The sequence below is a fragment of the Hylobates moloch genome, unplaced genomic scaffold, assembly GCF_009828535.3.
Source record: "Hylobates moloch isolate HMO894 unplaced genomic scaffold, HMol_V3 SCAFFOLD_7, whole genome shotgun sequence".
NCBI lineage: Eukaryota > Metazoa > Chordata > Mammalia > Primates > Hylobatidae > Hylobates > Hylobates moloch.
This window is the reverse complement of record NW_026652282.1, coordinates 15,513,507-15,540,457: the sequence shown is the minus strand read 5'-3', so window position 1 is coordinate 15,540,457 and position 26,951 is coordinate 15,513,507. Positions and strand designations below refer to the sequence as shown.

The 26,951-nt window shown below is 41.8% G+C and overlaps 1 protein-coding gene across 1 annotated transcript in view; it reads right to left on the bottom strand.

Annotated features, from left to right (window-relative positions):
* PPEF1 (protein phosphatase with EF-hand domain 1) overlaps positions 1–26,951 on the bottom strand; it is a 147,176-nt gene that overhangs the window by 26,186 nt on the left and 94,039 nt on the right. Inside the window, exons 14-19 of the mRNA XM_058441833.1 lie at positions 22,796–22,962; positions 19,609–19,645; positions 17,943–18,092; positions 13,041–13,193; positions 6,784–6,903; positions 6,643–6,665 (exon numbers count right to left, since the gene is read on the bottom strand). Of these exons, the coding sequence (XP_058297816.1) occupies positions 6,643–6,665; positions 6,784–6,903; positions 13,041–13,193; positions 17,943–18,092; positions 19,609–19,645; positions 22,796–22,962 (650 nt within the window). The remainder of the gene's footprint in view (positions 1–6,642; positions 6,666–6,783; positions 6,904–13,040; positions 13,194–17,942; positions 18,093–19,608; positions 19,646–22,795; positions 22,963–26,951) is intronic.

Sequence of the window (26,951 nt, the reverse complement as noted above, 5' to 3'; positions counted from 1 at the left end):
GAGTCGGGAGGATTGCTTGGGTCCAGGAGTTCAAGAGCAGCCTGGGTAAACATGGCAAAACCCCATCTCTACAAAAAGTTAAAAAATAAAAATTAGCCAGGTGTGGTGGTGCAGGAATGTGTTCCCAGCTACTTGGGAGGCTGAAGTGAGAGGATTCCTGAGCCCAGGAGGTTGAGGCTGCAGTGAGCCATGTTCATGCCACTGCACTGTGGCCTGGGCAACAGAGCAAGACACCATCTCAAAATAAAACAAAATAATATTTTTCATAAAGATTGGAGGCTCCCTCTTTGTGGCTCTTGTCTATCTGTAATGTTTCTTTTCTTTTTTTCTTTTTTTTTTTTTGTCACGGAGTCTCACTCTGTCGCCCAAGCTGGAGTACAGCGGCATGATCTCGGCTCACTGCAACCTCCGCCTCCTGGGTTCAAGTGGTTCTCCTGCCTCAGCCTCCTGAGTAGCTGGGATTACAAGGGTCCACCACAACACCTGGCTAATTTTTGGTATTTTTGGTAGAGACAGGGTTTTATCATGTTGGCCAGGCTGGTCTTGAACTCCTGACCTCAAGTGATCCACCCACCTCCGCCTCCAAAGTGCTGGGATTACAGGCGTGAGCCACTGCGCCTGGCCTGTAATGTTTCTTTATTGAAACGTCTGTAACAGCTTAAAGAGCAGTGAGAAAAACTCTCTCTGCCATTAAAGCTATACAACCTTGAAAATCCTCCCTGGGTCTCACTTTTGAGATCTTTAGAATCAGGCATTTGAACGAGTTGACCTGTAAAGTATCTCAGATTCTAACAGACTGATTCTAACAGTCTATATTTCCCACATGTTTCTTTCGAGTGCATGAAAAAGCAGGCATGTGAAGTTGTGCAGTTATTCCAGTGGGTCCAAATCAGGTCTGGAGAAGAGGACCAGGAATTGCTAAACATGATTATATACCCATTTATAAGTTTGGTATGGAAGAAGAACTAGAAATAAGTGAGGAAAAAGACAGTGAGGTGAAAAGAGCAGAACTGGCAGGAGAGCTACCCTGGAATAAGCACCTGGTCAGAACTAGAGAAAAGAGAAACCCTGTACCAGGCTCACATCAGACACCTGCAGAGTTTTTGATGATTGAAGTGACAGTTAAAACCACCCAGAGAAGAGTCAGCCCAGGAGGCTCCTTTCTCCCCACTGAATTCCAACATCAGCACAACCCTACTCTATGAATAAATATAATGGAACCCCTTTACTTTGCTGGTGTTTATGACAAAAATAACACTTGCATTTTCAACTGAGTCAAATCTGGCTCTTACACCATGACGTCATGTTTAGGGACATAATTCGACCTGTAATATAATGATGGAGGAAAGATGGAAATCAAGGAGTTGGGCTTTGTTAGGAGGGGATTAAGCTTTCAATTTCTACATGGGATGCAAATCATTTATAGCCAAAATTACCCCTGGGAAACCTCTTAAGTTACCCTTAACATATATAGTTGCCCCTCAGTATCCAAGGTGGATTGGTTCCAGGACCACCTCCTACATCCAGGATACTACAATCTGTGGATGCTCAAGTCCCTCGTATAAAGTGGCGTAGTGTTTGCATATAACCCACACCCATCCTCCTGTCTACAAATGGTCCCTGACTTACGATTTTCAACTTCACAATGGTGCAAAAGCAACAAGCATTGAATAAGCTCCTTGACATGATGGAATTAAGTCCAGATAAACCCATCATAAATCAAAGAGTATCTGTACTATAAATCATCTCTAGATTACTTATAATACCTAATACAATGTAAGTGCTATGTAAACAGTTGTTATGCCATATTTTAAAATTTATATTGTATTGTTATATTGTTTTCTTTTTTTTTCCAAATATTTTCAATCTGTTATTGGTTGAGTCCACAATGCAGAACCCGTGCATACGGAGGGTTGACTGTACATGATTGTATGCATACAACTCTATACAATAATATGGATATGTGAATGTTTTATATATATTATATAAATATGGATATATTATTTTATATATGTGATAAAGTGTATGAAAATAAAATTTTCCAGCATTTTTCTCCTTTTTTGCCATATGCAATAATAGAAATTTACATAAATTCAATGCACATATGATGGGACTCTGTCGAACTAGAATAAGCACTGGCCAAGGAGTTAGCACTTCAAGTAATTACCTAAGTCACCTTGGGCAAATCCCTTAACATATTCAGGCCTTAGTCATCATCAAAGCAATGAGGAAGATATATCTAACACTTATTTTTCTTTGATTCTAAGTCATAAGGGGTAACAGTTTTTAAGAACTGAGCTTGTCCTTCAGAATCCATTCCCTGAGTTCTGCATTTCTTTTTTCTGTCTAGAAATCATTTACTTGACTAGGTTTACCCAGATCGTAGTGGTAACGTAAGATTAATTCCAGAACTCACAAAAAAATTGCATAAAAGCCCCTTTGTTGGTGAAACAAATTCCTCAGTAGAAACCATCTCTTTCATCTCAACAACACATTATCCTCTGAAATGCAGAAGCCTTGGGGTGATCACTGCATGAAAGACTAATTAATTCTTTACAACATTCTTTCCTGAAAAATTTCAAACAAAAAAATGGGAACGTTTTACTGAATTACAGCTTTTATATGACCTGGTCAACAAAAATCTATTTGTGTGTCAGCCTTTTAAATCTCCTCAATCTAAAATAAATCCTTCAAGAAGCACCTTGCGCATGTCTGCAGCTCTAAGTAATCCAGACTCCAAAAGTGTGCTTCGAGGGAGAGTTAATAGCTCTGAAAGGTATATCTAAATGCCTCTCTTCTAAAACATTAATACTATAGATTCACTATTCTTTCATATTTTCCCTTAGTTATACATCCTCCCTTCCAGCTTTTGACCATGTCATTTTAAATTAATTAATTAATTTATTTTTTAAGACAGAGTTTTGCTCTCGTCACCCAGGCTGGAGTGCAATGGCGTGATCTCAGCTCACTGCAACCTCTGCCTCCTGGATTCGAGCAATTCTCCTGCCTCAGTCTCCCGACTAGCTGAGATTACGGGTACGTGCCACCACGCCCAGCTAGACCATGTCATTTTTTTTTTTTTTTTTGAGATGGGGTCTTGCTCTGTTGCCCACGCTGGAGTGCAGTGGTGTGATCTCGGCTCACTGCAACCCCCACCTCCCAGGTTCAAGCAATTCTGCCTCAGTCTCCCCAGTAGCTGGGATTACAGGCGTGCACCACCACGCCCGGCTAATTTTTGTATTTTTAGTAGAGACGGGGTTTTACCACGATGGTCAGGCTGGTCTGGAACTCCTGACTTTGTGATCCGCCTGCCTCGGCCTCCCAAAGTGCTGGGATTACAGGTGTGAGCCGCCACGCCCGGCCTAGACCATGTCATTTTAAAAGCTATGCTCAGACTGGACATGGTGGCTCACCCCTGTAATTCCAGCACTTTGGGAGGCCGAGGTGGGTGGATCACGAACAAGGTCAGGAGTTCGAGACTAGCATGGCCAACATGGTGAAACCCTGCCTCTACTAAAAATACAAAAATTAGCTGGGTGTGGTGGCAGACGCCTGTAATCCCAGCTACTTTGGAGGCTGATGCAGGAGAATTGCTTCACCCTGGGAGGCAGAGGCTGCCGTGAGCCGAGATCGCACCATTGCACTCCAGCCTGGGCGACAGAGCAAGACTCCATCTCAAAAAAAAGAAAAAAAAAAAAAAAAAAAAAGCCATGCTCAGCCCAAACCTTCCAGCCAGGTACCTAGATTTCTTTAAATGCCTTCCTCCTGCTCCCTGTCCACCCTTTAGGCCTCATTGAATAAGGGCTGACTAAAGTAGGTCACGTCCTTCCTGAGAATGCCTGTCACTCTCATCTATCCCTTCAGAAAAAGAGCATGGACATTCAAGTCAACCTCAGGATCAAATCCTACTCCATCATTCCTGACCAGCCAAGAGACCTCAATCAAGTCATTTTCCTCTTGGGAGCCTCCTCAATGCTGCTGACTACGTTATTTAAAATTGTAATTTTGGCCAGGAGCCGTGGCTCATGCTTGTAATCCCAGCACTTTCTGAGGCAGAGGAAGAAGGATTGCTTGAGCCCAGGAGTTCAAGACCAGTCTGGGCAATATAGTGAGACATCGTCTCTATAAAAAATAAAAAAATGAGGTGAGAGAATCACTTGAGCCCAGGTGGTCAGGGATGCAATGAGCCGTAATTGCACTACTGCACTCCCACCTGGACTACAGGAGCGAGACCCTGTCTCAAAAAAAAAAAAAAAAATTGCAATTTTGTCCCCGAGTCCAGTTTTCCTGTTCTCCTTAACTCTGCTCTAGTTTTTATTTTTCCCATAGAACTTATCACTTAAGGCTGGGCACAGTGGCTCACGCCTGTAATCCCAGCACTTTGGGAGGCCGAGGCAGGCAGATCATGAGGTAGAGACCATCCTGGCTAACATGGTGAAACCCCGTCTCTACTAAAAATACAAAAAAATTAGCCGGGTGTGGTGGCGGGCGCCTGTAGTCCTAGCTACTTAGGAGGCTGAGGCAGGAGAATGGTGTGAGCCCGGGAGGCAGAGCTTGCAGTGAGCCGAGATTGCGCCGCTGCACTCCAGCCTGGGCGACAGAGCGAGACTCCGTCTAAAAATAATTTAAAAAAAAGAACGTAGCACTTAAGATATCATATCATTTACTCATTATTGTATTGTTTATCATCTAACTCCTCCCCCTAAAATGTAAGCTCTGCAAGGTAACGGATCTTTATTTGGTCATTGACATTTCCCAGAAGCCTAGAACAGTGTCTGACACATAGTAGGTGCTCAATAAATACCTGTTAAATGAATGAATAAAGAGAGGGGAGTCATTCAGGCTATAAATAATTAAAATTATTTTTGAAACCTTTCTGGCCTCTCTTTGTAAGTCTGTCTTAAAGAGTATCATATTCATCTCTGTATAGTGACTTAACTCTGATTAAATATATCCCCACATCTCAGTGAACATAAGGGAAAATTTAAACTATAGCACTCTGCCAAGAATTATGAATTTCCATGACTACAAGACAAAATAAAGAGTATATGATCTTTATACAAAATAGCTCATAGATATTAAGAAATAAAGTAATTGTGAGCTCTGTTTTTATCTGGAAATTTCGGCTCTAGCATAACTATGTGTGTGTTTATCCACTATGTACCAGGAACTGAGGAAAGAAAATTAGGGGCACAACTAAAATGATTAAACATCAGAAATGAGGTTCTGGCCCATTTACGCAATGTCAGCTCTGATCATGTGTGTGGGGTCTGCAAGATGCCGTATCTCTATTATTTGGGGTGCGGGAGGCTCTGTTACGGAATAATGAGCCCCAGTCTCCTCCCTCCCACTTCTTAAGGCTCTAACTCATCTAGGCTTCCAGAGGCCACAATTTTCTTTGTGTGCAGCTCCAATTTCTTTAACATTATCTTCTTTATTCACCATAATCCTAGAAGAGCTTGTTCTAAACTTCAGTCTTTGGGATTTGGATGTCAAGGTTTAAGGAGGCATCCTTTCCTACTTGCTATGAGATGCCTCTCATGCTTACTTGATTTTTAAATATTTTGGACTCACAGCCAATGATGAATTCCATTTCTCCCTCAGTCTCTCTCCCCACTTCTCTCTCTCCTCATTGATCAGGGTATATTTTACACCAGAAGTCACATTTTAGTCAACATTTTCAGCAATCAAGGTATAAGGGTCCCAGATCAAGAAATAGAGGTTTCTTTAACAATTACTGAAGGGAAGTAAGAAATTCAACACTGTTTGCTAATTGTTTAATTATGTTTCCCAGCTACAGATGTAGCCAGCATCATGTGGGCATGTGTCTATGTGTACTTGTGACATTGCAAATGCATGTATGTGTGTTTATATCTGAAAACGAAAGCTACTTATTATGGTTATGATTCTATCTACAGGAAGAACACTTTTATCATTAAGCATTAGTCCATTTCCAATAATTTTATTTCAATTCTTTCAGAACAGGAAACCTGAAGAAAAGTCAACAAAAGACCTTTCTAAGAGGTCATAACATTCCCATCTAAGAAGTTGAAAAACAGTATTCTGGGGCCGGGCACAGTGGCTCATGCCTATAATCCCTTTGGGGATTACCACTTTGGGATGCCAAGGCAGGTGGATCACCTGAGGTCAGGAGTTCCAGACCAGCCTGATCAATATGGTGAAACTCAGTCTCTACTAAAAATACAAAAATTAGCCAGGCATGGTGGCATGTGACTGTAATCCCAGCTACTCCAGGAGGCGGAGGTTGTAATGAGCTGAGATTGCACCACTGCACTCCAGCCTGGGTGACAGAGTGAGACTCCATCTCAAAAAAAAAAAAAAAAAAAAAAACCAACCAACCAAACAAACAAAACCCAGTGTCCTGTAACATCTTTTCCTACAGTGAGAGACATGGTATGACCTAGCAGTTAAAAATGAGAAGTGTAGAGTCCAACAAATTGGGAATCAAATCCAGACCCATCATTTAGCAAATTATTCAACTTATGTGAGCTTCAGTGTCCTCTTTCGGGAAATAGGAATAATATTATCTAGGTCATCAGGTTGCTTTAAGGATTTAATGAGATAATACACATAGCTGTTGTTCTTAAGAACTCATCCCTGCCATATGGGGTAAAAACTGACAAGAAAGCAGTTAAAATGTAGGACTGCAAATTTAGAAAAACGCCAAATTTCACCAAGACAAATGAGCAAGAGTACTCAGGAGTGATCAATACATTCTTGTTGAGTGGATGAATGAATGAGAGGAATATTTATAGATCTTACTCCAAGCCCGAAGCTGCCAGAGACTCCAGACAGGCAGCTCCGGATATGCACGCTGTCATAAAGATGAGTACATGGCTTATTGCCTTTACATCCATGTTTATAGACATACTCAGTACAGTTCTCAAAATGACAACATAATGACAGGAATGGCAGTGTTAGGGGCTTGGCAGACCCTCTCCCCAGTGAAACAACCATTTAACTTGTGAACATCTTTTTCTTTAAGACAGGGTCCCACTCTGTCGCCCAGGCTGGAGTGCAGTGGCACGATCTCAGCTCACTGCAGCCTCCACCTCCCAGGTTCAAGCCATGCTCCTGCTTCAGCCTCCTGAGTAGCTGGGACTACAGGCATGCACCACCACGCCCGGCTAATTTTTGTACTTTTTATAGAGATGGGGTTTCGCCAAGTTGCCAAGGCTGGTCTCCAACTCCTGGGCTCAAGCAATCCGCCCACCTCAGCCTCCCAAAGTGCTGGGATTACAGGCATGAGCCACCATGCCCAGCGGAAAATCACTTAAAAAAAATTAAAATAGTTAAAGCCACTGGAAATTGTCCTAATGGCATACAGCATATGGAGAAACATTTAAGAAAACTTACTAAATTGTGATACCAACAGAGACAGTCTGTGGCATTTGAGCCATGATCTACTCTAACCCCCTTCACTGATCAGCATGAAGGATGCTCTACTTCAAGTGACGCATCCAAGACGGGGCTCCTTCTTCCCCCCAGCTCCCAGTAGAGGGCTATGGTTTTGCCCCAGAAGGAGCAAGCTGATGGGCATCCCTCATTCCCCCCAGCTCTGCGTTACAGAAGCTGGATTCCAGGCAAGCACAGCAGAGAGGACTGGGGTTCACTTCCCCCACTCATTGGGCAGAAGCCCTATCCTAGGCATGGCAGCCTGCAGGTGCTAGACCCCAACTGCCCCCATGCTTGCTCAATCATAAGGAGGAGGTGCTATGCCAGGAAGGGCAAGCCAAGAAGACCAGGGGCTATCATCCCTGCCTACTACCCCACTTGTGGAATGGGGCTGTCACTGGAGAAGTGGGTCACTGTCCCTGCTCCCAGCTGCAGTGTGATGGCACAGTGGTTTGGCCCAGGGGGAGAGGCAGGTCAAGAACAGAGCACTGCCACTCTTCCTAAGGGGACTGGCCTTATTTGGCACAGAGTGTAAGGAAGTTCATGCCTAAAAGCACTGTTGAAAACAATGGAGATGTTGGGAATAAGCATTTATGAGGAGGATGGTAGTGCCGAGATACTAGTAGTAACTACCCCAGCTAGAAGAAATTTAACAGACTGAATTGGGGAGAGACAGACGAGAAAAGAGCCTTTGTGGAGGTCAGAGTAAGCCTCAAACATGGTTAAAGCCCTGCCCCTGCAAAGGGGTCCAACTTTAATCGGATCAGACTGTAGAACACTCTGTGGGCCAGGGCATTGTTAAAAACAATAGAGCAATCGGCTAGCAATTAGTGAAGGCTAACAGCTGGGACTGCTTCAAATAGAGGCAGATGGGTCCAAAGCTTAAAGGAGAGATCAGGGAAAGAGACAGTCAAAGAGAGCCCAATTAAATCCACACCAGCCCTGGTGGTTGGAGAAACTGTATGCATGCCCAAGGCAGCACTCTGTGAAGAGTGACAGCAGAGGCTGCACACTGAAGGGGAATAGACTTCACTAAACTAGTCCAGACAAGTCACTCAACAAATAAACAAAAACGCAAATAACAACAAGCCCCAGAGGGGCATGGGAATAACTACCTAGGGTTACTACAATGTAAGACTACAGGACATGCAAAGAAAAAAGTATGACTCATACACGGGCGGGGGGGGGGGGGGTGCGGAGAGGGGAAGCAGGCAATAAAAACTGCTTTTGAACGGACCAGACGTCGACTTAGCAGACAAAGATTTCAAAGCAACTATTATAAATATGTTCAAAGAGACATATATAAAACACTCCACCCAATAAGAGTGAAATATATAGTCTTCTAAAGTGCACATGGAGCATTCTCCAGGATAAACCATATGCTAGGCCACAAAAAAAGCCTCAACAAATTTTAAAAGGATTTACCAAAAAAAGAAAAAAAGTTTTAAAGGAATTTAAATCAGGCAAAGCATGTGTTCGCTGACCACAATCAAATTAAATTTTAAATCAATAAACGAAAGAAATATGGGGAATTCATAAATATGTAGAAATTAAACAACACACTACCAAATAACAGATAAGTTAAAGAAATCACAAGGATATTTAGACAATACTATTGAAAACAAAAGCACAACATAGCAAAACTATTTTTTTTAAGTCAGCAGCAATTGTTTAATAACATAGCAAACTTAAGGGACGGAGCTAAAGCAGTACTTAAAGGGAAATTTGTATCTTTATTAAAAAATAAAAAAGATCTCAAGTCAATGATATTACCTTCTAAGGAAACTGAAAAAAGAAGAGTAAACTAAACCTAAAACAAGCAGAAGGAAGGAAATGATAGATTATGAGGCAGGAAAATAAGGTCTGGAGGCAGGGAACATAAGGCCAGTTCACACTTCAGCTATGACAGGAAATACCCTCTCCATTGGGCTTACGCTGTAAACGACTTTGTAACTTTACTTCAAACTCTGCATTTACATAGGGTGTACCCCAAGTAAACAATGGAATCCTCTAGGGGGTACTGAAACTCCCAAAAATTCTATAGCAGAGACTTTCAGCCCCTATGCTCAGGCCACTCCCACACTGTGGAGTGTACTTTCGTTTCAGTAAAACCCTTCATTCCTTCCTTGCTTCGTTTGTGCGTTTTGTCCAATTCATTGTTCAAGACGCCAAGAACCTGGACACCCTCCACTGTTAACAATTAGTGCAGAAATAAATGAAATAGAGAATAGACAACAATAGAGAAAAATCAATAAAACTAAAAGTTGGTTCTTCAAAAAGATCAATAACATTGACGAACCTTAGTGAGACTGACCAAGGAAAAAAAGGGAATATTACTACCAAACTTTCAGGAGAAAAAAAAATAAAGAAGTACTACAAACAACTTTAGGTCAACAAATTAGATATACTAGATGAAATGAATTTCATGAAATAAATTTGTTTCAGGAAATGAAACAAATTCCAAGAAAGACACAACTACCAAGACACAAACTACTCAAGAAGAAACAAAAAACTTGAATACAACTATAGCAAGGAAAAATATTGAAATTAGTAATTTTAAAACTTCCTGCAAAGAAAAGCCCAGGCCCAGATGGCTTCACTGATGGATTCTATCAAACATTTGAAGAATTAAAATCAATCCTTCACAGACTCTTCTAAAACATAGAAAAGGAGACGATACTTTCCAATTCCTCTTATGAGGCCAAACTTATACCAAAACCAGACAAAGATATCACAAGAAAAGAAAACCATAGACCAATAGCTCTTATGAATATAGACGCAAAAATCCTCAAAAAATACTACCAAATGGAAGCCAGCAACATAGAAGGTGGATTATACATCATGACCAAGTGGGATTTATCCCAGGAATGTCAGGTTGGTTTAACATCTCTGAAATCAATCAATATAATATACCGTATTAATAGAATAAAGGGAAAGAACACATCATTTCAATGTATTCAGAAAAAGCATTTGACAAAATCCAACACTCTTTCACAATAAAAACACTCAATAAACTAGGCATAGAAAGAAACTTCCTCAATGTAATAAAAGGCCACTACAAACAAATACACAGCTAATATCATACTTGATGAAAGACTGAATGCTTTCCCCAGTATCATGAACAAGACAAAGATATCTACTCTCTTCACTTTTATTCAACAGTGTACTGGAGGTTCTAGACAAGGCAATTAAGCAAAAAGAAAAAAAGGAAAAGAAAAGGCAGACAGATTGGAAAGGAAGAAATAAAATTATTCACAGATAACATAATCTTGTATGTGGAAAATCTCAAGAAATCCACTAAAAACCATTAGAACTAATACGTTTATCAAAGTTCACAACACAATCTCAGTATATAAAAGTCAGTTGTATTTCTATACACTAGCAATGAACAATCCAAAATGTAATTAAGAAAACAATTCTATTTACAATAGCATCAAAAACACCTAGGAATAAATTTAACAAAACAAGAGCAAGATGTGTATACTGAAAGGTAAAACACATTGTTGAAATTAAAGATCTAAATAAATGGAAAGACATCTCAAGACAGCCATAGTACCCAAATTGACCTACAGATTCAAGGCAACCCTACCAATATCCCAGCTGCTTTTTGGTAGAGATTGACAAATCAATCCTAAAATTCATATGGAAATTCAAGGGACCCAGAATAGCCAAAACAATCTGGAAAAAGAAGAACAAAGTGGAGAACTCACACTTCCCAATGTTAAAACTTCCCACAAAGCTACAGTAATCAAAATTGTACAGTATTGACATAAGGATAAACATAGAGATTGTGAAATATAATTAAGAGTCTAGAAATAAACTCTTTTATTATGGTTAACTGATTTTTTGATAAGGGTGTCAAGAAAATTTAATAAGGAAAGTATAGTCTTTTTAAGAAATGGTGCTGGTGGCCGGGCGCAGTGGCTCACGCCTATAATCCCAGCAGTTTGGGAGGCCGAGGTGGGCAGATCACCTAAGGTCAGGAGTTTGAGACCAGCCTGGCCAACATGGTGAAACCTCATCTCTACTAAAAATACAAAAATTAGCCAGGCGTGGTAATGCATGCCTGTAATCCAAGCTACTACTCAGGAGGCAAAGGTTGCAGTGAGCCAAGATCGTGCCACTGCAGTCCAGCCTGGGTAACAGAGTGAGACTCTGTCTTAAAAAAAAGAAAAAAAAAAAAAAAAGAAAGAAAGAAATGGTGCTGGGATAACTAAATATCCACATAAAACAGAAAGAATTTGGAATCTCACCTCCCACCACACACAAAAATTAACTCAAAATGGATCAGACACCTAAATTTAAGACCTAAATGTATAAAACCCTTAGAAGAAAACAAAGTAATAGATCTTTATGACTTTGGGTTAGGCAATAGCTTAGATACAACACCAAAAACATGAGCAACCAAAGAGAAAAAATATATCATTTTGACTGGGCGTCATCAAAATTAAAAACTGCTGTACTGCAAAGGACACTATCAAGAAAGGGGAAAAGACACCCCACAGGATAGGAGAGGGTATTTGCAAATAATATACCTGATAAAGGATTTGTATGTAGAATATATTCGAAAAACCTCTTACAATGCAATAATAAAAAGATAAATAACTCAGTTTTTAAGATGGGCAAAGGATCTGAATAGACAATTCTCCAAAGAAGATCTACAAATATCCAATGAACACATGAAAAGATGCTTGACATCATTAGTCATTAGGGAAATGCAAATCAAAACCACAATGAGATTCCATCTCATGCCCTCTGGGATGGCTAAAATCAAAATGATAGACAATAACAAGTGTTAGAGAGGATGTGGAGAAATTGGAACGTTCATCCATTGCTAGCGGAAATGTAAAATGGTGCAGCCACTTGGGAAAACAGTTTGGGACTTTCTTAAAAGGTTAAACTTTATTTAGAATTAGTTTATGACTCAGCAGTTCCACTCCTAGGTACACACTTAAGAGAAATAAAAACATACATGCACAGAAAAACTTGTATGTGATGGTTCATAGAAGGATTATTCATAGTAGCCAAAAAGTGGAAACAACCCAAATGTCCATCAACTTATGAATGAATAAATACAATGTGTATATCCATATAATGGAATATTATTCAGCAACAAATAGATGCTCAGTACTGATACATGCTACAACATGGATGAGCCTCCAGAACATTGTGCTGAGTGAAAGAAGCCAGACACAAAACATCACATATGTGTCCATTTCTACAACATGTTCAGAATAGGCAAATCTGTAAAGACAGATAGTAGATTGATGGTTGCCTAAGGCTGTTAGGTGGCACAGGGTGGCTACAGAAGGGAATGGGGAGTGATGCTAATAGGTATGTAGTTTCTTTTTCAGATGATGAAAACGTTCTAAAATTAGATTGTGGTGCTAGTTGTACAATACTGTGAATATACTAAAAACCATTGAATTATACAATTTAAATGGGTGAGTTACACGGTATGTGAATTATATCTCAATAAAGCTGTTAAAAATATAGTGATGAATTCCAAGAGAATCATGTGGTCTGCTTGTAAAGGTAAAGTCACTTTTTATCTATATATTATAAGGGACAACATGCATGCTGGTGTCATTGTTGCCACTGCAGTGAACACCCTGATTACCTACCTGTTCCCATTCACGCTTTGTTAAGTGTTCAATAGGAGATCCATTTGTTTTGATTCTTCCATGTGCATTAAAAGTCACACCTACTTTATTGTGCTTCGAGTCAGTGTCATGGTCTCTGCTTGTTTCCGTTGGTGGTATCAGCACAGATTTCATCTATAAAACAAATTCATGCTTTAGTCCAACCCTCTGCTTATTCTGCCGCATACAGAGACTTCAGTCCCAGTTGGGAATCTTTCTATATTGTGGTGCCACAACCCAATGAAAAACACACGGTCACTTTTTGCATCTTGTCCACCTCCCATATCTCACTCGACCACTGATGTCTGTAAAGTGGGTCTGTTACATTGTTGGTACATTTTCCAATTACAGACATTGCCTGTAAAGAAAGAGTTTCTGTGTTTCACTGGAGTTTCTCTGTAGGTGTTAAACACATTCTGTGGCATCCACACAGAAAATGGAAGATGCCAAGGTAGGGGCAACTAGTCTCCTATTGAGACTTTATCTAGCCATAGGATCTTCAGGAGTTCAGAAACACCTCTTAAGAGAGTGGCTGCTGTGCATTTTGTTATGCTTTCCAGAAGAAAAGAGAAAAAGTACATCTGTGTCCAAGAAAGTTCTTAAAGGGGACATAGGTTGAAAACTTCAGAAGCCCTTCAACCGAAATGCATTGTGGTTCTCAGCCTGACTCTGCCAGCCATTGACGATGTTCTCTAATCCTGGCAACAAAACTGCTGTGTTTCTTTGGAAAACAAAATGTCTTTCTGATAGGGCATCAATTACTAGAATCCCTCTTGTTCCCTTACACAAGCAGAGACTGTAATTTTATACTTGTTTCTTTGTAGCACCATCTCTTTAAACAAAACAATATTAAACAATACTTCTGTTATACTGGTGGCTGTGGTTCAGTGATAGACAAATTCTCTGTGGTAGGCACTTAGTTTCTTTTACAAACTAGAGTGTGTAGGAAATCTTACCTTTATTTTTTAAAAATGAAATTGAGTCTTATTCTGAGGTCCTGTCTCATTGAGCTAGGTAGAAATTCAAGCTCAGCTATTGCTAGCTAGTTCGCAGCCTTCCTGCCCTGTCTTCTGCCAGCAAATGTTCCCATTAGGGGCAGAGCAGAATATTCTGGGAGGACCCTCCAGACTTGGGTCCACACAACTCACTCACTTCTTCTTTTTTCTTTTCTTTTCTTTTTTTTTTTTTTGTAGAGATGGGGTCTTGCTATGTTACCCAGGCTGGTCTCGAACTTCTGGTCTCAAGTGATCGTCTCACTTCGGCCTCCCAATGTGCCGGGACTATAGGCATGAGCCATCGTGCCCAGCTGTACACAACTCATTTCTGACGAGCTCACTGAGCAAGGCCACATGGTCTCTTAAGTATGTGTGGCTCTGAAGTTTTCAAGGCCACTTGGGATCGGGATACTTTGCCCCAGCTCTCCCTAAGGCACTACACGACCATTTTCCCCCAGGGAGTCCTAGTAGCCATCTTTCCCCAAATGCCTTGCTGGGGAGTTTGACAAATAATAAACCAGAATCTTAGTTTTATAAAATCTTCCTTCATTCTTTAGTCCCTCTGCATTGACCCCCCTCAACCTGCCCACCTTACAAAATACCTTAAATGAACCTAGAATAGAGGTTGTCATCAAATTCCCCCAACCCTTCCCCACCCCTGTTAACAATGATACCATGACGACCACAGGTGTAAACCAGGAAGTATGGTCCCTCCTGCCACAGAGGGTTGGAGAGTCCTATGTGATGGGAAAGTGGGGGTTATAAAATTGGACTGGAACAATCTACTTTTATGTCTCATCTGATAGAGTTCCAAATGGTTGAACCTATCATTTTCACTACAGTTCAATGATATTTAATACAAGTATGTGTTACCAGTTCAACCTCACTCAAGGAAGGGTAGAATACACAAACAATATACGAGTTGAATTTCTATCTTTAAAGCCAGTCTTAAGAGCAGGTAGAACAGTTATCCCTGAAGGGGGTGAAACTTTAGGTATCCTGAGAAAATTGCTGGCCCACAAACTCCTCCCCAGGATCTGTATTGGGACTGAAACACAAACCTCAGAACCAAGTATCAGGAAAAAAGAAGAGAGAACTGGAGGAGAGAGCTATATGTTTAGTAGTATATGCCATTTTCTTTCCTTTTCTTTTTTTTTTTGAGATAGCATTTCACTGTCGCCCAGGTTGGAGTGCAGTGGCTTGATCTTGGCTCACTGCAGCCTCTGCCTCCTGGGTTCAAGTGATCCTCCTGCCTCAGCCTCCCAAGTAGCTGGGATTACAGGTGTGCACCACCATGCCCAGCTATTTTTTTGTATTTTAGTAAAGACAGGGTTTCACCTTTTTGGCCAGGCTGGTCTTGAATTCCTACCCTCAAGTGATCCGGCCACCTCAGCCTCCCAAAGTGCTAGGATTACAGGCATGAGCCACCGCGCCTGGCCACCATTTTCTTCATATAGATAATTACATTTAATCCTCCCAAAAATCCAATATGGTAGGTATTTTTGCCTTCAGTTTATAAGTGTGGAAACCAAGGATTAGAAAACTTCAGTATGTTGCCCAGTCACCCAGGAAGTGGCAGAGGCAGGATGTTAACCTAGTTCTGTCTGTCTAATGTTACAGCCTCACAGTCTTTACTATGTTAAGGTGGCTCTCAACTTGGCATCTCCACAGCGCTAGTGAGGGACATCCCAGAGGCATCTTCTCAATATCTCAAAAAGTCCTCGATAGAGCTGGCTGCTCAGACTAACCTCAGGAAAGCAAAAGTTTTCAATCTGATCAATTGGAAGAGGCTGCCATCACTGATTAGCACTGTAGTCATAGGGCAGGTGGTGATGGAGTGTGGCATTCATGCCCTGTGTTTGCCAATATTTGACTGACAAAGACATCATGTTCCCTTGTGCTCTTGGTTAGAATCTAATCCACTCATTATGTTAATAATGACTATTATATCTTGATCAAAATGTCTTATTGGCTTGATTACTCACTGATATAATGAGAAAGGTACCTTAAACTTAGAGTGGGCTTAAATTTTATTGCAACTGGGTTTTGTTGTGTTTGAGACAAGGTCTCTGTCTGTCATGCAGGCTGGAGTGCAGTGGTGCGATCATAGCTCACTGCAATCTCAAACTCCTGGGTTCCAGCAATCCTCATTCTTCAGCCTCCCAAGTAGCTGGGACCACAGGTGTGCACCACCACACCTGGCTAATTTTTTCTTTTTTGTAGAGATGAGGTCTTGCTATGTTGACCAGAGTGGTCTCAAACTCCTGGTCTCAAGTGATCTGCCCAACTCAACCTCCCAAAGTGCTGGAATTACAGGGGTGAGCTACCATGCCTGGCTGCAACTGGGATTTTCCTTTTTTAGAGTAAAAGGAGGTGCTATTAATAATTACAACAGGACAACAGGTGTAAGCCAGGAAGCATTGTCATCAGTTGGTGAGGTGGGGAAGGGTGGTATGTAAAATCACCACAGAATCAGGAGAGGGCTGTAAAAAACTTTCTATTCAGTTTTGTCTTAGGTTTACCCTGCTTTGATCTTAAATCTCTCAAGAGATAGTCAATGAATATTAAGTACTTACTACATCCCAGGTGCTGGGGTTTTATCAATGGACTAGAAAAACAGAGGAAGATAGTAAACAAACAGTACCACAATTTCTTACTTAAATTTGGTAACTGTGATGAAAGATATGTACAAGGGGCTTGACAGTATATAAAACGGGATCTCATCTGGTCTGGAGGTCAGACTTATTAAACTTTAATTAAAAAGATGGGAGGATGCTAGCAACAACGTTCTCATTCACATGTGTATAAAGGGTCCAAAAAGTCAAGGTGCCACTGGGGTCACATTTCTGTCTCTATCAGATTAAATTCCAGCTCTAGACCCCACCTGTCCAGGTTGGTTGGAAGTTGATGATCAGTCCTGAGGGGTAACAGTTCAGGTTTCCCACTAGGACCATACAGCATCATCTGGCTCCACTGCTATTACTGGTCCTCAACCCATGTGGCGCCTCCTACACCTCTAGCCTGAGGGCTTCCTCTTGGCTTGAGTAGAGGAGGAAGACAACTCCAATGACCCTGCAAGACCCATCCAAGGAACCCTTCACTAGGCGTGAGATCTTCACAGGCACCACATTGCCACTTGTCTCAGAGGTTCCATACTAGTTCCTGCTCTGCTTGTATTTAACACGATTATTTAAACATTTCAAAAAATATTTCCAAAAAAAGTATCCTAAGTTATTTGATGTGTATTATGTGGGAAATCATATAAATTCAGAAATAAATTGCACTTATATAAGTGATTCCACTTACATAAGGTACCTAGAGTAGTGAAATTCGTAGACAGAAGGTAGAATGGTGGTTGGTGGTTGCCAGGGGCTGGGATAGGGGAGAATGCGGAGTTAGTGTTTAATGGGTCCAGAGTTTTGGTCTGGGATGATGGAAAATTCTGTAAATAGATGGTAGTGATGGTGATGGTTGCACAACAATGTGAATATACTTAATACCTCTGAACTATACACTTAAAAATGGTTACAGTGGCAAGTTTTATGTTATGTATATTTTACCACAATATAAATGAATGAATTGAGGTTTTAATTTTAAAAATCAGGATTTTTCACTTTTAGAAACTACATAAAATGCCAACATTTCCTCATTTTTCCACCCTCAACATGAATTTAAAATTTTTTCCATATATAGAAGTTACCCACTTAGTTCTTTATCATGCAGTCATAGATTTTTCTTAAAATTTATACTTTTATATACTCTAATAAAATCTATAATCTTTTTAGAGTTACAACCACTAAAATACAAATCAATTCAAAATAATAAATGAAGAGGTATGTATTCCCTTCTAAATCCCTGAGAGAAGATTCATACCAACATCACTTCTTACTTTGTTCCTCTCTACACGGTGGAGTAAATTCAAGTCTGTGGTCTCTGATATCCCACCATGGATGACCAGGATTTCATCGTCAATGATTGTACCGATTGGGAGCCAGGCATAGAGTTCTTCCAAGATTTGTAAGATTCTCTTTCCATGTAGCTGTAAGTAAGAGCTTGAGTAAGTTTTGTTTTTCTGACAGGTTCAGTTTATTGAATAGTCCCCATGTATGGACAAAAAGTAATGGTTTTCAGGCCACTCAAAGGAAGTCAGCAAGGAGTCACTAACCAATGAGCATGTATTCATCATGTCTTTTTATTCTGTTTTTTTTTTTTTTTTTTGAGATGGAGTCTCGCTCTGTTGCGCATTGGAGTGCAGTGGCGCCACCTTGGCTCACTGCAACCTCCGCCTCCCAGGTTCAAGCGATTCTCCTGCCTCAGCCTCCCAAGTAGCTGGGACTAAAGGTGTGTGCCACCACGACTGGCTAATTTTTGTATTTTCAGTAGAGATGGGGTTTCTCCATGTTGGCCAGGCTGGTCTCGAACTCCTGACCTCAGGTGATCCACCCACCTTGGCCTCCCAAAGTGCTGGGATTACAGGCATGAGCCACTGTGCCTGGCCCTTTGTTCTGTATTTTTGATACTATGACATCTTGGGGCCTTGCTGACTCTGGAGGAGAGACTGTCCCTCCCAGGGCTAGCTAATTCCTAGAGAGTCAATGACTCGCCCTTCATATGCAAACCAAGCAATGGAGAGCCCACACCCCAGCTACCTTCTTTATTGAGCTCTCACACTCCTCATCCCAGGGCCAGGTACCAGACAACTAGGGACAACCTCTGTGGCCCACAGCAGGCTGAAATTACTCAAACTGGTCAGTCCTAAACCAGATTACACTCAGATGCTTCCCTCCACCCTCTCTCTGCCTTCTTCTTTTTTTTTTTTTTTTTTTTTCCTTGAGATGGAGTCTCACTCTGTTGCCCAGGCTGGAGTGCGGTGGCATGATCTCGGCTCACTGCAACCTATGCCTCCTGGGTTCAAGTATTCTCTTGCCTCAGCCTCCCGAGTAGCTGGGATTACAGGAGCATGCCACCATGCCCAGCTAATTTTTATATTTTTAGTAGAGAGAGGGTTTCACCACGTTGGTCAGGCTGGTCTTGAACTCCTGACCTCAAGTGATCCACCCGCCTCAGCCTCCCAAAGTGCTGGGATTACAGGTGTGAGCCACCACGCCCAGCCTCCCTCTGCCTTCTGACCAACTCTGGTGCTTCCCCACATGGTCTCCCAGGGTGGCGTCTAGTGCCTCTATTTTCTAGAGAACTGTAAATAAAAATCTCTTCCTTCATGACAATCATTTCTGTGTCTGCATGTTTTACCACACCTAAGTAAAACAAATCCTTGGTATCTTTAAAGCAATGAAATATGTATCTATGCTAAAACTTACACAAAACTCACAATGAAAAAGTGTGGTTTAATCCAGAAAGAAAATATAAGACTCTACTGTGGCCAGGGCCTCCTGCTGTGCTTGTATTTTATTGGCATGCATTCTGACTAGTTGGCCTATTACCTTTCCTAAAGCATCAATCTGGTCTTTCTTGGCTCTTTTTAAATTTCTCTATAGAAACAGCAAAGTGAATACTAAAAAAAAAAAAAAAAAAAGAAAAGAAAAAAGATGTCTTACCTTATATTTATGCAAAATTTCTTTCGTGAAGCCATACCTAAAAAAAAATGGGATTTAAATGATTTGATTGTTGATAACGCCTACTTCCATGAGTCATGCAAAAAGGGGAGCCCTTGGCATCTCAGTATCACAAGAACTCAAGAAACCAGAGTTCAGTTGGAAGTGTTACTTACCTGAGTCTTTGCTAGGCATGATTGGAAAGCATAAAAGCCACTAACGACATCATCCCTACCCTCAAGGAGCTTATAGTATAGCTGGGGAAAGAAGATAGATTTCTATGAAACAATTATAAGACTTAAGAAATATGTGGTAGGCACAGGTTGTGTAAACACTACAAGTATGCAGAGAAGCATGCTGTGGTAGCTGGGGGAAGCTGTGTGAGGAAGACTTTTCGTTTAGATAGAATTTCTCAGACATCCTATACAGTAAACGATTGGAAAAAAGAAAAGACTGAACAAAGATAAAGGCCTAGAAGGTAACAAGTTGGCTTGTTATGCTCTCTCTGATACAGGTCCCATAACGGTATTGAGGGTTTTAATAGAAAGTGTCAGGAATCTTAATGCCTGAATAGCAATAGTGAAGGGAGATTCAATGATGGCAATATTTCTGTTACTTTTCTTTGCTTTAGGATAACAGTACGTGCCCTTAATATCCAACACTGTGAAGATGAAATGCAATACACTCACTCTGGCTTTCCATGGAAATCATGTCACATCAGGCTTCTACAGTGTAACGTTATGCTTTCTGAGATGAATTCCATCCTGTACTCACCAAAGGTGTCCATACTGTTTAATCCACCAGATGCCTTGCTGTCCTCACCTTTCTCGCCCTCTCTGAAACACTAAATACAGCTGACTCTACCATCCTTCTAGAAAACTTTTCTTTTCTTGGATTCTGTGACCATAAACTCTCTTGGTTTTCCTCCTGGCTCTTCTGAGCCTCTTTTGCAAGCTCTCCTCTACCTTACCTTAAATGTGGCAGTTCCTTCAGATTCCATCCTAGGCTCTCTTCTCCCCTCACTTTCTCCTTTGGGAATCTCATCCCTGCCCAGGCTTTCAGTTATTATGTAGTGTTAATACCACAGGATGATGTTCCAGACCACACTTCATTTCTGATCTCTGGACACGTATGTACACTCAACTGCCTACTCAATAGTACCTCAAATCAGCTTACCCAAAACTGAACTCATCATTCCCCCTCATCCCAACCTCTCTCCTCTTTCCACATTCCCAATACCAGTGAATGATGCCACTGTACCCCCAAACTCAAGCTGGGAAACTGGAGGTCATCCTTGATTCCCTCCCCCTGCTTTTTTTTTTTTTTGAGACACAGTCTTGCTCTGTCCACCAGGCTGGAGTGCAGTGGCGCAATCTCAGCTCACTGCAAGCTCACCTCCCAGGTTCACGCCATTCTCCTGCCTCAGCCTCCCGAGTAGCTGGGACTACAGGCGCCTGCCACTATGCCCGGCTAATTTTTTTGTATTTTTTAGTAGAGACGGGGTTTCACTGTGTTAGCCAGGATGGTCTCAATCTCCTGACCTCGTGATCCACCCGCCTCGGCCTCCCAAAGTGCTGGGATTACAGGCGCGAGTTACCATGCCCGGCCGATTCCCTCCTCTTTCAGCTCCCCCATATCCAGTTACTGAGCCTTAAATCATCGTTGCCTAAACTCCTCTGGAATCTATTTCTTTGCATCTCTATCACCACTATCCTAGTCTAAATGAGAACCCATTATCTATCCCTTTAACCTTCAACTACTTCCTAATTGACGAGCGTGTATTCACTCTTGCCCTTCTCCAACTCTCTCCTCCTACTGCATTTTAAAACACAAATTTTATGACATTATTCGGTGACATGCTGTTGTTCTTGGAAGTCTGTCCAAATTCCTTTGAACCATCCAATCATTTCTTATGTCTCCAGCCCTATCAGGCACCAACCTGTCCCTCAGTCTATGCACCTGTCCTCCTGAACTTCTTTCACATCTAAACAGTCTTGTCCTGAGCTCTGCATAAGTTGTCCCCTCACTGTGGAACACTGTTTCCCGTCCCCCTCTCTGGCTCTTTCTTGATTGCCTAATTCACTCTTCAGCTCTCAGGCTAAAGCCATATTTCTATGGGGGAACATTCCATCATCCCTCAGACAAGGTTGGATTCCCCCTTTACAAACTCATCACACTTGAAAAACCTGCTCAACATGTGTCTTCCCTGCTCTATGAGGGCAGGGGCCATGTCTCCTTCATTAACCATTATAGACACTAGATAAATACGATAGGCAAGAAGGATAAACAGCATGCCTAAATAAAAGTATCAAGCTATATTATATATAATGGGCCTCTGATAATAGTCCTGGGATTTTTTTCCTTCATAGTTTTAGCATTTGCTTCCATACCTTGAGAATTAGAATTGAAACTCTGTACTCAAGCCAGGCGCCAAAACTGCCCCAAAGACAAAACTAATCAGTTGCTGAGCTTTGATCAAGGCATCCAAAAGCCCAGGACCAAAAGCATGAGACATGCCATATCTTCCAGTGTCCTAGAGCAAACTGATTTCTGTTTTTCATAAAACGAGATTTTTTAAAAGAAGAAGAAAAAAAGAAGGGAAAAGGGAACATTTGTCACCTACTGTGCCTTCCAGCAAAGATTCTTAAACCATCTAACCAATCTTTATTCCTCAGGTTTCTGGTGAGTTAGATAGTTGAAATGCTGTGTTCATAAATATGTTTATGAGCAACAATGCCAGAAGCAATTATCATGTCATAAAACAACACACGCATCGGTGAAAAACATGGAACTAGTTTCTGAGACAACATCTGAGGCAAGCCAAGAGTAGCAACAGAACGATTCCATCCAAATCTGTTCAAAGAACCTGCCACACCTCCAAACCCGGCCTCATACACCTACCCAACACACAATTCAGCCTGTGAAGGTCGGGCATGGGAGCAAGAGAAAGAACATAGTAGAAGGGAGAAGAACGCACAGAACTGGAAGAAAAGATAGGAAGGGAGTTTCAGGGCAACGGATACTCAGCAGAATAATGGGGGTGGTGAAAGGGGTAAGAATTGAAGTCCTCCTTGAGATCCCCCCATCCCTCTTCCAATACACTCACTTCTATCTCTGTTAGGAACTAAATATGGCAGCATTTTCCAGAGTGCGAAACTTTTAAGAGAGAAAATCTAAAGGCCTGGGTTACCTCAGATTCATCATAAAATCTTCATGGTTCCCTCTGTTCAAGTGCAGGTCATTGGGGTAGACAAGAAAACTCACACACAGGATCATGAGGATCTCTATGGAATTCCTTCCTCGATCTACAAAGTCACCATTAAAAACATACGGGTTCCTCTCTGAGGGGAGACCATTCTGTGGAAGGAGGAGAAGGGAAAAAACAAGGAATTAAAAGAATATACTTTTAGAGTAAGGCTGTGTACATAACATCCCTGTTAATATGGAAAAAAGAGGCTGAGTCAGGTTCTTCCACCGGGAAAAATCTGCTCTCTTGCTTGAGCCAGTTTTACTCTTCCAGGGCAGGCATCTCCTGCAAAGGCCCTGAAAGTGACAAATCTGCTTGGGAATGGAAGATTCCAGGGAGGATGCGGTGGTGCTAATTCTACCCACCACCTACTACGAGTTTCCTCTGAAAGGAGCTGATATTTGTCCTATCAAACATGGCTATTCTGACCTCTTCCTTCTCCTCTGAAAAGAGGGAAACTTCTACCCAAGGAAGACCACCAAACTAAGAGCCAGAAATCCTTTATTCTAAGGGGTCCTATGGTCAGCTCCTTGGGGCTGTGATTCCCCCAATTTGCAAAATGGGGATGGCACTACATCCCTCCCCAGATCACCTGGGAGAATGGAAATGAAAGTACTCAGGCAGGTGAAGGGTGCTGTGATGTGACCGAGCAGGTCGGATGTACTGCCAGCGAGCAACTACACCAGGTGTGCAGAGCCCGGTATATTCTCAGTGATCACTGATGGGGCCATATCAGTTTTTAAGTATTTTTAATATCACTCTTGAGTATAATACTTTTTTTTTTTTTTTTTTTTTGAGACGGAGTCTCGCTCTGTCACCCAGGCTGGAGTGCAGTGGCGCAGTCTCGACTCACTGCAAGCTCCGCCTCCCGGGTTCACGCCATTCTCCTGCCTCAGCCTCTCCGAGTAGCTGGGACTACAGGCGCCTGCCACCACGCCCGGCTAATTTTTTTTTTATATTTTTAGCAGAGACGGGGTTTCACCGTGGTCTCGATCTCCTGACCTCGTGATCCGCCCGCCTCGGCCTCCCAAAGTGCTGGGATTACAAGCGTGAGCCACCGCGCCCGGCCAGAGTATAATACTTTTAAACACAGTGTTAGCATGAAAAGCAGCAGAGATCAGAACAAAGGCCTGGTCTTTAAAATAGCTATTAATTCATTTAGTCCTACTCTATAAAACTCTAAGACAAAACAAACACATGTAACATGGTTACATTTTCTCGATGTCATGTTTGATAGGGAGATGGCTATTTCCCTACTACATGGCTTCTACTGCCTAATAAGGCAAATTCAAATGTTTTAAAAATATATTACAAAGAGACAAATTTAACTACTCATATATAAAGATGCATGTCCTCCTTCAAAAAGGTTACCTTCGCCAGGCATGGTGGCTCATACCTTTAATCCCAGAACTTTGGGAGGCTGAGGCGGGCAGATCACTTGAGGTCAGGAGTTTGAGACTAGCCTGGCCAACGTGACGAAACCCCATCTCTACTAAAAATACAAAAATTAGCCAGGCATGGTGGTGTGCGCCTATAATCCCAGCTACTCAGGTGGTTGAGGCAGGAGAATTGCTTGAACCCAGGAGGCAGAGGTTGCAATGAACCAAGATTGCACCACTGCACTCCAGCCTGGGCAACAGAGAAAGACTAGGTCTAAAAAAAAAAAAAGAAAAGAAAAGAAAAGACCATCCTGGCTAACACGGTGAAACCCCGTCTCCACTAAAAATACAAAAAAAAAAAAATTCTCCAGCTGTGGTGGCAGGTGCCTGTAGTCCCAGCTACTCGGGAGGCTGAGGCAGGAGAATGGAGTGAGCCCGGGAAGCAGAGCTTGCAGTGAGCCAAGATCGCACTACTGCACTCCAGCCTGGGTGACAGAGCGAGACTCCGTCTCAAAAAAAAAAAAAAGAAAAGAAAAGAAAAGAAAAACAAAATGGCTACCTTCAGGAAATAATACACATATTCTAGTAACATTAATCTTTTTCAAATGATTTTCAAATTCCTCTTTTGTTAGATTTCCGACTACATTTAAAAATCTTATTACTTTAAACTCAATACCTTATTATGTATATACATTTTAAATTGCTCATATCAGTATAATAGAAATAATTGAAAAAATATAATACAGGTTACAGCATATAATTTAGGGATTCTAGAAATCATTTGTACAATGTAACATGTTCTGAAGGCAATTGCAAACAAACAAATAAACAAGCAATGGCATAGTGTGATAAGAAGGTGAATTCTCTGGTCCAGGTCCATTCATTACCCATGTGTCCTTGGGCAAGTTATGTAACCTTTATGAGCTGTAGTTTTCTCATCTGTCAAGTGAGGATGATAACTTCCATACTTACCACACACGGCTATTTTGGAACTCAAATGAGACCATGTGCATAAAATTGCATTAAAATGGTAAAGCAACATACAAATTAAGAGACTCATTTTATTATGACCACGTTATTTCTAATTCTAAGATTCCAGTATTTTCTTTTTTTTTTTTTTTTTTGAGACGGAGTTTCACTCTTGTTGCCCAGGCTGGAGTGCAATGGCGTGATCTCAGCTCACCGCAACCTCCGCCTCCTGGGTTCAAGTGATTTTCCTGCCTCAGCCTCCCGAGTAGCTGGGATTACAGGCACCTGCCACCACACCTGGCTAATTTTGTATTTTAAGTAGAGATGGGGTTTCACCATGTTGGTCAGGCTGGTCTTGAACTCCTGACCTCAGGTGATCCGCCTACCTCAGCCTCCCAAGGTGTTGTGATTACAGGCATGAGCCACTGCGCATGGCCCCAATATTTTCTTATGTATTAATTCATATAACCTTATTCACACTGGGCTTAGTGTAAACCAGTTGCAAAAATATAGGCTATTGTTCATCAAAACGTAAAGAAGCCTGGGCACGATGGCTCACAACAGTAATCCTAACACTTTGGGAAGCCGAGGTGGACGGATAGCTTGAGCCCAGGAGTTCAAGATCAGATTTGGAAACATGGCGAAACCCCTTCTCTACAAAAAGTACAAAAAAATTAGCCGGGTGTGATGTAGTCCCAGCTACTCAAGAGGCTGAGGTGGGAGGATCACCTGAGGCCTGGGAGGTCGAGGCGCAGTGGAGCTGAGATCACACCGCTGTATTCCAGCCTGGGTGACACAGTGAGACCCTGTCTAAAACAAACCAACCAACCAACCAACCACAAAGAAAGGGGGAAGGATTCTGCATCTCTGATCTCTGTTACCCTTCCTTCACCCAGCCTTCAGTTGTCTAGGGTGAGTAAGCTGGAGGAACCTGAGGACTGTTGAAAGCTATAGACTCTGTTGGGATGTCCAGGTCTGAAGGGGGCTAGAGGAGCAGCGGCAGGGAGCCCTGGGGTGAAAACATGGAAGAACTAGGCCTGAGGGGACAGTGGACACTTGATTAAGGGGGTGGCTCTGCCTCAGAGCGTGTGTGTGATCTTGGTTTGGAGGCAGGGGGAGCTGAAATGTTGGATCCTACTAGAAAAAGTGTAGGAAGATCTCTACCACATCCTTGAAACGAAAAGAACAGATCACTTGCATTTAGGGGTACCTAGAAACACAGAGACTTCTTTTCACACTCGATGCAGGAGTAGAAACTGTTGTGCCTCCAACTATGGAAAGGCTTAACCTAGCTTAAGCAGAAAATAGAAAATGGAAATAAGCTAGTACCTAAGAGGATCCGGCAACTAGAGAGAGACAGACCAATCAGATCTACTAAAGCAGATGGTCCCCAATAAAACAGGACTGCTGGAGGAAACAGAGAACTAGTTTATTTTTAAAGTAATAAGAAGAGCATACAAGAAAGAACAAAAACTTATTAATTCTTGGCATTAAGAATATACTATTCAAACTTAAAATATCAATGCTTTGGCTGGGCACAGTGGCTCATGTCTGTAATCCCAACACTTCGGGAGGCTGAGGTGGGTGGATCACTTGAGGTCAGGAATTCAAGACCAGCCTGGCCAACATGGTGAAACCCTATCTCTACTGAAAATACAAAAAATTAGCCAGGCGTGGTGGCACACACCTGTAATCCCAGCTACTCGGGAGGGTGAAGCTGAGGCAGGAGAATCACTTGAACCTGGGAGGTG